The sequence below is a fragment of the Prionailurus viverrinus genome, chromosome D3, assembly GCF_022837055.1.
Source record: "Prionailurus viverrinus isolate Anna chromosome D3, UM_Priviv_1.0, whole genome shotgun sequence".
Lineage (NCBI taxonomy): Eukaryota > Metazoa > Chordata > Mammalia > Carnivora > Felidae > Prionailurus > Prionailurus viverrinus.
Window position 1 is genome coordinate 30,173,246 of NC_062572.1, and position 13,252 is coordinate 30,186,497.

Genomic DNA, 13,252 nt, shown 5'->3' on the forward strand with positions numbered 1-13,252 from the left:
TCCCTTTGTAACCCAAGGACTTGCTACCCTTGGTTTCCCCCCCACCCCCCCACCCCCCACCCTGCCAGGGAGGAGGTGATCAATAGGGCTTGGGAATGAGAATGAGGGTAGATTCTCTTCCTGTGACTATTAGGAGCTTGGGGCTGTGCATTTCATGTATTTCAGTCCATTGCAGTGGTTCATTTTGATGCTTCTGTGTTCCCTTCCTCATGGAGGGGCAGCCCCCAAGCTCCCTCCTGTCCCTCTTAGGGCCCCTTATCATGACTTCTTTCATCTTTTGCAGCTTACTTGCGTCTTGGTCCCGGAATGGGCCGTTCCTCTATGGAGCCCTGGTTCCTTTTTGAGGCTGAAATGGTATTTAGAGCATGCCGTGTGGGCACTGGTGCTGATGGCTTCTGCACCTATTTGCGAAGAGAGCTAAGAAGTAATATATTTTTGTGATAACAGCGACAACCTCAAAAACCCCGTAATTTCACACTGATATTTCCCATTCCAGTTTAACCTTACAGGGTTTTACTTTCGTTTTAAACATGTATCTTTTCTCTTAATGTGAATATCTTGGCTTCTAATATTAGCATAATTACTTGCTTTACTCTAAAATACTTTTGGGGGTGCCTGGCTGGTTCAGTCGGAGGAGCATGCAACTCTTGATCTCGGGGTTGTGAGTTCGAGCCCCATGTTTGGGGTGCAGAGATTACTAAAAAAGTTTTAAAACTTCAAGATAAAATAAAATACCTTTGGGGTAAACAGACTAATATTACCACTAATATTGGTAACATAATAACAAAATGTGGAATGAAGTTTAAGATTTCTTTGCAGCTCTGTTTGCCCTTAAAATGTATCCCTTACACTAAGGACATGCAGTTTTTTGTTTTGTTTGCTTTTTCTTTTTTAAAATGAGCTCTCAAAGGGTTCTTTTCACTGTATGATTTTGACACCATCTTGATAGTTAACTCATATGTTTCAGTTTATTTTGAATTTTTAGGAATTGTACTTTTTCTTTTGGTTTAGTATTATCTTCAATTTGATTTTTTTTTTTAAATGTACATGCTTCCAATGTGAAAACCATACAACAAGGTGTGAAGTCTCATTTCCAGCCCAATCCCTGATACCTCTGGGAGTAACTGTTAATCTTCGATTTTGGTTTATCCTTCTAACATTTCTTTTTGCAGATACAAGCATACGTATGTATTCAGATTCCCCATGTCTTATACAAAAGGTAGTGTATAGCGTGTAGTGTGTGGTGTCTAGAATTTTATATGGAGCCTGTGTGTGTCCCTGCTCCTGCTGCTCCCTCCACATCCCTGTTGGGGAGACATCTTTTACCCTTGTCGTTTGGGCCTTCATGCTAGACTTGCATGGGTCAAGCTGAGGTTTGAACTGTATAAAGCTTTTCTCCCCACATTTCTATCTTCTCATTGGCAAACCGGACACCACGCACCTGCCTCAGTAGGTGGTTGGAAGAATTAAAAGCATTGATATATGTAAAGGTTTAGAGCTGTGCCTGGTACCACGTAAATGCCAGGGTATTAGCTGTTACTGCCTTGGTCTGGTAATACCCAACCTCACGTGCAGCCCTGACACTTAGATTTTTGATGTTGAGCGGGACAGATCATAAAGACTGAGCGAATGCAAGGGACATCACACGCTCTTCAGCCCTTTCTCTGTAACAGTCCTGGAGAGGTGGGGTGCTTTGGAGCAGAAGGGAGTAGTAGAATCTGAGAATTCTCACGCCGGGGAAGGTCAGTCAGCACCTATGACTTAGGAGCCATGGGAGTAAAATAGCCCACCCTGGGGGACGTGAGCGGCGCAGTCTCAGACCCCAAGGTCTACTGAGGGAGGAACACTGGCAGCAGATGTGCAGCGCTCCACTCCTAGTGGTTCCTGGGTGGCCTGGCTTTGCGAGAAATTTGGAGATGTATTTAACCTGCAAGAGAAACTCTTGGCAGCCGTGTGACTGCTTTCTGTGCCCATGCCTACTGTCAGGTGGCCAGATCTGTGCCCCAGGCCTTCTCAGGGTGGTCTAGTCTGGTCCCCAGAGCCTCCACTCTACTCACTTGGCAGTGGGGTGGCCTTAGCCAGGAGCAGACCACTCTGGCCATCCAGCTCTGGGCCAGGGACTGCAGTAGGGCTTTGAGTACCCAATCCTGGTTCTGTATTCAAGGCTTTGGGGACATGCTCCTGAGCCCCATTTTTATTGTATCTTGTGTCTGAGTAAAGTATCTAGTTGCTTTTTCAACCTGCTTCCTCATTTTATCTTTTCTTTTTTAATACTTATTTTTGAGAGAAAGAGTGAGAGTGCATACAGGTGGGGGAGGGGCAGGGAGAGAGGGGAGACAGGATCTGAAATGGGCTCTGTGTGGGCAGCTTCAGCACTGACGGCAACGAGCCCAATGCAGGACTCGAACTCACAAACTGCGAGACCGTGACCAGAGCCAAAGTTGGACATTCAGCCGATTGAGCCACACAGTCACCCTTCGTTTTACCTTTTATGGAAATAGAGAAAACTCAGCAAGTTCTTTTAAGGTATCCCCAACTTAACAGATGGCCCAAGGCCCTAAAAAGATGTCAGACATTGACCTGGCAACCTCCCAATTTTTGTCCCCTTGTACTTGGCCGCCTTACTTCCTGAGCTTCCTTCGGGCCCGCCACCTCCTTGCTCCCTGCTCACCACACTGCTGTCCTTCAAGGACCGGGTGATCCATAGGCAGGAGTTCCCGGCGCTACCCTTTACCCTCAGCATATTGTCTTTCCTACTGGAAATTGGTGGGAGGAGTTGGAAATTGGGAATGTTGACAACACCCGCTAAATGTCCCTATGCTCCAGGAGAGGCTCACTGTCCCTCTCTTTGTACCTGCCCCCCTTTGCACGTTCTTATCCCAACTTTGCCTTTCCCCCAGGCCTTTTCCCCCTCGTGTTTGCCTCTGCTGATTCCCCTGGCCAAAAAAGAGTGGTGGGGTGAAGTTTGGGGGTGAGTGAGGAGTAATGAAGATTTAGAAAGTGTGCTTATATTTTTTCATTCACCTGAGACCACTTTTCCCCAAAGGTGTTCTTAAGACAGTGGGTTTACTCTTGTGCCTGAGTTCACTGGCATGTGTTCCCAGGGTAGTACCTCCACAAGGTGCTGCGCGCAGCTGGGTTCTGGGTTGTGTGGGTGTCATCCCATCAGCCTGCTGTCTAGTGGCCTCTCTGTGTCACAGTGACTTAGGAGGGTCGTGCAAGCAGGATGGAGAATGAAGGCTTTGCCTTATTGGGGCTGCCTTGCCAGAGGAACAGGCATTTCAAGGAGGGGAAGGATGGTACAGCTTCGCTGAAATAAGAATTTAACTCAGACATTCCTTTGTTGACCACAGGACAAACTCACAGTAGTGATTTTCCAAAACACCTGGGAGCGAGTGTCCTTAGTCGCAAAGAGGTCAATCAGTAGAAGGCAGGCTCTGCTGTGCAGTTACAGAAACCCGGCAGCTGGGAAAAAGCGGGCCCTCGGCAGTGGCCTTCACCTGCCACCCTTGAGTGGCACTGTGCCTTCTTCCTTGCCTGTGCAGTAAATTCAGATTAACACAGCTTCTCTGAAAAGTGCAGCCAGGGGCGCACAGCCAGATTTGCATGCAAGCACGTCAGCAGTGAAAGAGCAACAGGCCGGGTATTAAAAGCGAAAGTACTTGGATACAAATAGTGCAAAGACAAAAGCGGCCTGCCTATGTCGACTGCTGATGTGCCTTGTGACCTCAAGCTGGCCCCTCATCCCCTCTGGACTTGCCGTCCCCCCTGTGAGAGGAGGGGCGCCTGAGCTGGCTGGCCGTCCTCTCCGTTGAGCCTTTGCAGCAGAGTGGAAGGAGCAGCGGTTTGACGCCTCTCGGTATCCCTCTTGGCTTTTTCTTTGTGCTTTTTGTTGGCCTGCCATAGCTGAGCATTGTCAGCTCTTCTCTGAGAGATGGATTCCAGAGGAGGCCGAGCCAGGCGAGCCGGCAGCCTTTCAGGAAGAACCCTCAACTCAGTGACACAGCAGTGCAGGGGGTGGGAAGGGGCGTCACATGACTTCACTTCTTCACCTGGGATTAAACTGCTTCCTGTTTTTGCTTTTAGGACGAATACCTTTCTCTCGTGGCCAGGCTTATTATCCATTTTCGAGACATTCGTAAGTAAAATTTTACATTTCTGGGTGGTTTTGATTGCCAGGAGAGGCTGGCCCTTTCCTGGGGTGGTGGGGGCTTTCTTGGCCTCAGTGCCTGAGGCAGAATGCCTGTGTAAAAAGCTCCTGCTTTCTGGGAAGTTCGACATTGCTTTGCATTTGATTCTGTCTCCCATCCTCTTCAGAGCTTCAACCTCAAAAATGCTGATTTTGGCATAATGGAAATGTTAGCCTCCAAGTGGTCTGGACTGCTATTTTTGCTTGTCCATTTAATCTTCTTTTTCAAAAGACTGTGGCTTTTGTCTCTAGGCAGTTCTTAAAGAAGCCAGGTTTACCCTGGAAAAGAAACTTCCTTCCCTAGGAGTTGGCTTTATTGGCCCATGGGGGTCTGACCCAAATGTGTGTTCCTGTCAGGCTGGAACTTCATAAGTCTTGCCTCTGGCTCCCTGCCCTGGTAAGGGTCGCCTGGTGCCTGCTGCCTTCCACCCACTCTGCTTCCCAGGGTCCTGCTAGGGTCCTGTCAGCCCAGCCTGGCATCAGCCATGGCTCTTTAAAAGTGTGTGTCCTTGCAGACTGGGCTCAGGGGTCTTGGTGGTCTTTTGTGTGTTATGCATAAGCATGGAGGACAGTTACTGTTCCTGGATGGTCACCGTATCTAAAGTCTCTAAAGGAAACCAGGCTGGTTCAGCGCTCTGAGGTTTCAGCCAGCAGCGCCTCCTACCTGCCTGCAGTTGTGTGACCACAGGAGATGGGCTCCTCTTGACACAGCTTGTCTTTGCAGCACACAGTTGGCGCGTCTAGTGGCTTCTCTTCGTGCTTGTAGAGGTGGCTATGGTGTTAGTAATCTCAAAAAAGGAGATGTTGTGAACCCCAGAGCCCCTGTGTGGCCCATAGATTTTGCTTCTTTCCACACTTTTTCCCAGAATGGCCGGCCAGATGAACTTCACTTGATTCTACTTTCTTTGCTGTGTTTGGGAAGGCCCTATGTTGTTTAGAACAAGCTGTTGGAACCAGAAGCGTGGGGAATGAGCAGTCTGGATGAGATGCCTTGGTCTGTCCTGGCAAGCGGCTCTGCTTGTCGGGACTGGGCTGGCCTGGCCTGTTTGGGAGGCAGCCTGACATAGCAGCACACAGCCCTGGGGCCAGGCGTGTCCCTGGCCCGCTCGCCGGCTCCTGCCTCACCCAGAGAGGGTAGCCCTGTTGCAGTGCTTGCCCCCTGGTGCTAGGGCCAGCTAAGTGGGGCTTTTAGCCAGCCTTGGCCAGATGCAGTTTCCTCATAGTAGAAAGGGGAGATGCTGCCTCCTCATCAGGGCAGGCTGAAAAAGGAGGTGTTGTGGAGGTCTGGTCACCATTCTGGGCCCATTGTGGATCCCTACAGTTCTTGTGTTTGTTGTTCAGGGCCCCAGCTGAGACCCTGATCCCGGGAAGGATGGAGGGCCAGAGTAGGCCCAGGGCAAGGTTCTACTGGGGGCGGGGGGGGAGGGTGGAGGACAGTTCTCTGAGGCCCCAGGTTGACCATGGGCAGTTCTGTACCTTCTTCCCTCAGACCCCCTTGAGTGTCAGCTCTGCCTGGAGTGCATACAGACATGCACACACAAACACACGTGTGCTCTGAGGTATCTTATCTTCTGTTTAGTTTCAGCAAATGACCTCTGGGCAAATGCCTACAAAGCTGGCTTACTGTGGAAATATGTGGTTATGTAAAATTTTGTTTACTTTGTTTTTTGTTTTTGTTTTCTTAAATACAGATAACAAAAAATCTCAAGCTTCCGTCAGTGGTAAGAGTTTTTTCTGTTTGAATTAAAGTTTTATCCCAACCTTGGGTTTGGGGGAGCAAGAATGCAGTTGTGGGCTGCGTGGGTCTGGGTTAAGCTGTTATGAGAGGAGAAAATTCACGGAAAGAACTCTGGCTGGCCGTGAGAACTTTGAGCCACGCCCGCCCCTCCTCCATGCTTCCTCTTCCTGGCAGACTGCAGTCAGATGAGACCTCCCCATCCCATGTCACTCAAATACTGTTTTTGTCCAGCAAAAAGATGTTTAAAAACTCACACAATAATGGACACATTATCTAAAATGTTGAGCTCTCTGGAAGAAAACTATTATGGCATATCTAGTATAATAATCGGTAGTATATTTTTTAGAGAATAGCTATGAATTCACTTCCTTAAGTTACAAAGTTTCATGGGAACTGTATTGCTTCAGCCCTGGTCTTGCTGACTGAGCTGCCAGTGAAGGGGTTTAGCGAATCCATGATGGCCAACGGAGCTCTGATCTGTCACAAAGGGAGCCAGCCTGGCATGCTATTTGTCTTACTGCAGGCAGTACAGCTGTAAATGCTGGGTGCCCATGCTTGCCTCAGCCAAGCTGGCTGCACCTGTCTGTGTGGGCCCTGTTTCCCTGCTAGGCTACCCCTCCTGGCATGTGCAGTGATTCTCAGCCACCCAGGGCTAGATGGGATGAAGACCGTGTGGCCAGGAGAATGTCTAAGTTCTTGGCATCAGAGCATAGGGTTCTTTAGCATTCAGTTCTGCTCAGGCTAACCTGGCTGGGGCATACCTGTCTGTAGGTAGTTGTTTGCTGTGAGTCTATATTGTTCTGACTAGAGCCCTGGGCTCCTTGTTCCAGGTCATAGCATTGCTCACTGAGCTGAGTCCCCTGCCTCCTGGCAAGCATCACTGTGCCTGGTGCACTCTGTGGATTCTTCCTGCACGCCTCTGTCACACCTTAGCTTGTTTTAGTGTGGTGTCCTGAGAACTCCTTAGTGGGGTTTCTTCACAGACTTAGTAGACGTGGGCTTCTGGTGTGCAAGGAGACTTGTAATCTCCCTGGGAGAACATCTGTCTGTGCCCCCCCCTCAGTTCTCTGGCCCCCAGGCTCGCTCTTACTGTGAAGAAGGGCCTGCTGTCCTTTGCTGTCTTTGGAGTTCCCAGCTGTGTCTCACCCAGCATAGGGGTATACAGCCAGGAGGGGTGGGGACTGCTATATACCTTAAGGGGCTTGTTTATACCTCAACGATAGGACCCTGGCACAAGCCAGGCTAGGGTTTGAGATGTGCTCCCTGTTCAAGAGCAGTGACAGAGATACTGACATTTTGGCCCCTCTGCGGTTGGAGGCCTAGAGGCTCCCAGGACTCTGGCCTTTCACTGCTTGGGGCTTTGAGGGAGTTGTGCCTGGAGGTGGGAGGAAGTGTGTGCTCTGTGAGGCCTCATAACCTTCGGAGACTTGCGTTTCAGCAGGCACTTGCTGAGACGCTGTGCCCTTGTGTTCCCACAGACCCTATGAATGCACTACAGAGCCTGACTGGTGGGCCTGCTGCGGGAGCAGCTGGAATCGGCATGCCTTCTCGGGGCCCAGGACAATCCCTGGGCGGGATGGGTGGCCTTGGCACCATGGGGCAGCCGATGCCCCTCTCAGGGCAGCCGCCCCCTGGCACCTCGGGGATGGCCCCCCACGGCATGGCTGTTGTGTCTACAGCAGCTCCACAGAGTGAGTACTGTGCTTCTCAGAGAATCTGCCACCTTCTTTGCAGGCGATGTACATTTTTATCCCTTTGCTTAAGATGGTATTGAGGAAAGCGTGGAGAAACTCCCCAAGTAGCTGTCTTTTTATCTTTGTTGTGTATGGAGAGAAAAAGTTCCAAAACTTTTTCAGACTATCAAAAGGGTTAAGTGACACTGAGGCCCTCCTCCTACCCCTGGGCAGGAGTGGAGGACTCAGAAGAGATCGGGGTGGTCTGGGACTCCATCCGGGGGGATTGTGTTTTGTAGCTGAAATAGACACAGTTATGTCTCAGGCTGTTCTCAGCCACAAAGTGGTGCTTTCGGCACCCCACAACCCCCAGAAGACCTCCATCTCAAGAGCCATCCCTTCCAGTGTTGCCCTTGCCCTCCTTCCCTGAAGGATGTGCCTTGCCCTCCTGGCGCTTCTCTACAGAACACAGCCCCTTGTCCCCTCCATGCAGCTACTCCAGCTGGGAATGGGTGCGTAGCACGGGTCTCCCTCCTCTTTCCAGGGCCTGTCTTGTTGGATGTTTGATTTTCATAACCAGTAATTCAGTATGCAGAGTGTACTTCAGTACTGCAAAGTGCTTTGTTAATTTTTTCCTTTTTTATTTTTGAAATAGTCTAAGAATCATAGGAAGTTGCAGAATGACACAGAGAGTGCCTGTGTGCCCTTCACCCAGCTTCCCCAATGCTGACATCTTAGTACATTGTCAAAACCGAGAAATGAATCTTGGGACAATGCTGCTAACTCAGGTGGCCTTTTTTCTGACATCTCCAGTTTTTACATGCATTCTTGCCCGCGAGCTTACGTGCGTGTAGTTCTATGAGACTTTATCATGTGTGATATCACTACCAGGGTCAGCATGCAAGGCTGTTCCATCACCAGTAGCAAGCTGTTGTGTTATCTCTTAATAATCACACCCTTCCTCCAACTTCAAGCCCTGGCAACCGCTGATCTGTTCCCTATCTCTATAGTTATGTCACTTCGCAAGTGTTACATCGATGGAATCGCACAATGTTTGACATTTTGAGACTGACTTTTTTCCCCTCGGCATAATGCCTTTGAGATTCTCCCAAGTTGCCTCAGTAAGTCGTTCATGTTCATTGCTGAATTGTATTCCATGGACTGGGTGTACCACGGGTTGCTTAACCATTCACCCTTGAAGGGTGTTCAGGTTGTTTCCAGGTTTGGCTGTTGCAAATAAAGCTTCTGTGACCCTGATTCATGTACAGGTTGTGATGTGTCGATGTATTTTTCTCATGCATCACTCATAGTAACCCTCAAAGAAGGCAGTGTCCCTGCTTCTGCTTTGCCCACTAGAGCTGGGGTCGAGCCCAGGCTGCCTGACCCGAGCACCCCCATTCTTTGTTCAAGTTTCCTGTACGAGCATCACTTTGCTCTTCACAGATGCCACGTGGAGGCTCATTCTGCCCACTCTTGGACTGGAACCTTCCATCCCCAGACATCCCCTTCTTTCTTGGATCATTGTTCTGTTCCCCTTATTGACACCTTGCCATCTGACTCTTAGCTCTTTGCTTGATTCTTCTTCTCCAGCTTCCGTGTCCCCTCTTGTCTTGTCAGCATACCTGGTACGTACATGGGGCGGCTTATGGAAGGATTCTCAGGAGAAGTACTGGTTCTGACTCCTTTTTATGTTACAGAGTGGTTGATTTCTTTTTATCACAGCTTACATTTTATAATAAAAAATCATTTTTAAAGTGTAGGAGTTTAGAATGCTACCATTATTTGCCTTGCAGTTTCACTCCTAAGACTTTGTCAGTTCACTGGCAAAGTTTGGGTATTCTGCCCACACCCTCCCCAGTCTGACCTTGGCCCACATCCTGTTTTCGGCTTCAGAGGGACCTGGTCTTTCATGTGGGTTGATGTGATGTGAGTTCTCTACTTTCATGTCCTGCTGCTGCCTGTCAGCATCCCTCTCTCTCTGCCTTGGACCTCTTGTCTGCCTGGTCTACGCGAAATAGGTGTTGTGGCCCAATGGACATTTGTTAATTCCTTTCTCACAGTTTCTCCAAATGGCACTGTGTGGTTAAGGCAGCTTCAGGACAGGGCCTGGGTCAGAGATTTTGCAAGGATTCTCAAAGGATAGTCCAGAACACGCTGTGATAGTCTCCACGTGACCTGAATTAGTCATGGAAACAAACTGCTGACTGTAGGTGAGGCTGGGGGCTTGAGTACAGCAATAGAAGGGAGACAGACTTTTCACTCTGTACATTTTTGTTCCTCAGTGAATTTTATATCATATACCTGTAAAACCAGCTTTAAAAATGAGTCCTATTTCTGTCTGCTTGACAGACTGGATGCTGAGGAACCCTCGTCCTTCTAAACAACTAGATCCTAGATGCATTTTGGATTGTTGGGCCAGCAGAAGGTAGGGGAAGTTCTTTGCCCAGCCATGTCTTGGCCCACTGCAAGATTGGGGAAAGCAAGCCTCGCATCCCTCTGAGTAGTGGGATTTGTGCCAGAGCCCTTGGCATCCCTAGTTCCCCCAGGAGCAAGGGCAGATTGGAGAATGCTCCCAGTTTAGGCCTGTGGCAATTGCAGATCAAGCATTGAGCACCACAAATAAAGACCAGCAGGCCTGAAAGGAAGAAGAGATACTATGAGGAGGAACAGAAACAATAAACAGATGTGGAGATGCTCAGGGACCACACACATAATAATTGTTAACTATGGGCTTGGCCTGATTAAAGAAATAAAGGATGGAATTCCAACTGAACAAGCACTGGGATACCTGGTGGAGTGATGAGGCAGCTTTGAAAAGGAACCAAGTAGGGGTGCCTGGGTGGCTCAGTCGGTTAAGTGTCTGACTTGGGCTCAGGTCATGATTTTCTGGCTTGTGAGTTTGAGCCCCGGGTTGGGCTCTGTGCTGGCAGCTCAGAGCCTGGAGCCTGCTTTGGATTCGGTGTCTCCCTCTCTGCCTCTTCCCCGGCTCACACACACACTCTCTCTCTCAAAAATAAATAAACATTAAAAAAATTTTTGAAAAGGAACCAAGTAGAACTTGTAGAAACAAAAGTAAAATTATTGAGGGGCACCTGGGTGGCTCAGTTGGTTAGGCGCCTGACTTAGGCCCAGGTCATGATCTCGTGGTTCGTGAGTTCAAGCCCTGCATTGGAACCTGCTTCGGATTCTGTGTTTCCCTCTCTCTCTGCTCCTCCCCCACTCGCTCTCTGTATCTCTCTTTCTCTCTCAAAAATAAATAAAAACATTTTAAAAATTAAAAAATGAAATTATTGAAATGAGAAGGTAGAGATGAATGAATAGCAGATTTTTTTTAAAGTGTGTGTGTGTGTGTGTGTGTGTGTGTGTATGTATGTATTTATTTTGAGAGAGAGAGAGAGGGAGAGAGGGAGTGCACACATGTGCAGGGGAGGGACACAAAGAGAGAATCCCAAGCAGGCTCTGTTTTGTGTGGGGCTTGATCCCACGAACTGAACCATGAGATCATGACCTGAGCTGAAATCAAGAGTCAGATGCTTAACAGACTGAGCCACCCGGTGCTCCTGAGCAGCAGATTAGATACAACTGAAGAAAGAATTTGTGAACTAGAGACAACATTTGAAGAAATTACCTAGAATATAGCCCAGAGAAGAGGAAATAAAAAATAGGAGGGTAATGGGGCATCTGGGTGGCTCAGTTGGTTGAGTGTCTAACTTAAGCTCAACCCATGATCTCACAGTTCATAAGTTCGAGCCCCACATCAGGCTCACTGCTGTCAATGCAGAGGTTGCTTTGGGTCCTCTGTGCCCCCACCCTGCCCTTCCCCCCACTCACATGTACTTTCTCTCTCTCTCTCTCTCTCTCTCTCTCTCTCTCTCTCTCTTTCTCTCTCTCTCTCAAAAATGGATAAGCATTTATTTAAATAAAAGAAAGAGGGGCGCCTGGGTGGCTCAGTTGGTTAAGCGTCCGACTTCAGCTTAGGTCACGATCTCGTGGTCCGTGAGTTCGAGCCCCACGTCGGGCTCTGGGCTGATGGCTCTGAGCCTGGAGCCTGTTTCCGATTCTGTGTCTCCCTCTCTCTCTGCCCCTCCCCCGTTCATGCTCTGTCTCTCTCTGTCTCAAAAATAAATAAACGTTAAAAGAAAGAAAGAAAGAAAGAAAGAAAGAAAGAAAGAAAGAAAGAAAGAAAGAAAATAGGATGGTGTGGGGCACCTGGGTTCCTCCGTCGGTTGAGTGCCTGACTTTAGCCACTTCAGATCCTCTGTCTCCTCTTTCTATCTTAAAAATAAATAAACATTTAAAAAGTACTAAGAAAATAGGAGGGTAAGAAATGCAGAGGATAAAATCAGAGTTTAACAACTAATAAAAGGACCAGATGGAGAGAGAACAGAAGCCAACCAGTATATGAGGAGAGATGGTAGCTGGAAAAGTCCTGCAGTCCTATGCAGGTTAAATAAGGCATCCATGCCTTAACCTGCTTGGGGAAAGCCACAAACACCATAGGCCAGAAGAGTATGTTAGAAATAGCCAGTTTCTAGAAAGGAACAAGACGTAGACTCAGAGCACTTGGTGATGGTGTCATGAAGAAAGTAGGAAGTTGTTAGAGCCCTGGGGATAGAGCTGCTGACCACAGTTGTATGCCAGCAAAACTCCCAATGACTGGGGGGAAGCAGACATTTTAGATAAACAAAGCTCAAGAGACCTTCACTGAAAGGTTTTTTATTTGTTCACCATTTCCTCTTAACTCTCATACCATCTTTCTTGTGATGCCAAGTGTAAAATGGGAGAACAGACTTTTTTTTCATATAAGGTAGCAAGCGTGTGTGAATCTAAACCAGTGATTCTCATCCGTTTTGTACCCTGGAGGCTATTTGGCAATGTTTGGAGACATTTTGGATGTCATAACTGCGGGCGCACTCCTACCATGTAGCATAGAGGCTACAAATGCTGTTAAACCTCTCGTGCGGAGGACAGCCCCCCACAACATAGAATTGTCTATCCCAAAATGTCGGGAGGAACAAGGTTGAGAATCCTTGGTGTAAACAAAATCACCTCTCTAAAATAATGCTTCCAGCTAACTCCATACAGACTTGCTGCATTCCAAGCACTGTTTTGAGGGTTTTACCTAGAACAGATTTTTAATTCTTCGTTCAGTGTAGGTACTATTATTGTCTCTTTTCCACAGCTAAGGAAACTGAGGCACAGAGCAGTGACAGAGTTGGTATTTGAGTCCAGGCAGTCCGGCTCAGAGGCTGTACCTCTAGTCATTATTCTGGCCTGCCTCCCCCTGCCCCCTTTTTTAAAGTAGGCTTCACGTCCAGCATGGAGCCCAACACAGGGTTTAAACTCACAACCCTAAGATCAAGATCTGAGCTGAGATCCAGAGTCAAATGTTTAATTGACTAAGCCACCCAGGCATCTCTGTTCTGCTTCTTAATAGAAGTGTGCTGTGTGGGTGTAAAAAGATAAACAAGGACCATACTAAATGGAAGTCAGGAGGTGTATTGAGGATAAATACCAGGTCTATCAGTACCTGTGAAACCTACTTTTATTTTACTTTTGAGAAAGAGAGAGAGAGAGCGCACGTGCGAGAGAGCGCTCACGAGTAGGGGAGAGGGGCAGAGGGAGAGAGAATTTTGTTTTGTTTTTGAGAGA

At 48.3% G+C, this 13,252-nt stretch overlaps 1 protein-coding gene across 5 annotated transcripts in view; it reads left to right on the forward strand.

Annotated features, from left to right (window-relative positions):
- Positions 1–13,252, forward strand: part of LOC125148618 (mediator of RNA polymerase II transcription subunit 15) — a 69,802-nt gene that overhangs the window by 32,908 nt on the left and 23,642 nt on the right. For 4 of the 5 annotated variants that reach the window (XM_047826628.1, XM_047826623.1, XM_047826625.1 and 1 more), the window contains 3 exons: positions 4,087–4,138; positions 5,881–5,910; positions 7,406–7,618. In XM_047826628.1, the coding sequence (XP_047682584.1) occupies positions 4,087–4,138; positions 5,881–5,910; positions 7,406–7,618 (295 nt within the window). Of the gene's footprint in view, positions 1–3,669; positions 3,860–4,086; positions 4,139–5,880; positions 5,911–7,405; positions 7,619–13,252 lie in introns of those variants that run through there. The other variant, XM_047826626.1, reaches the window with a different exon arrangement.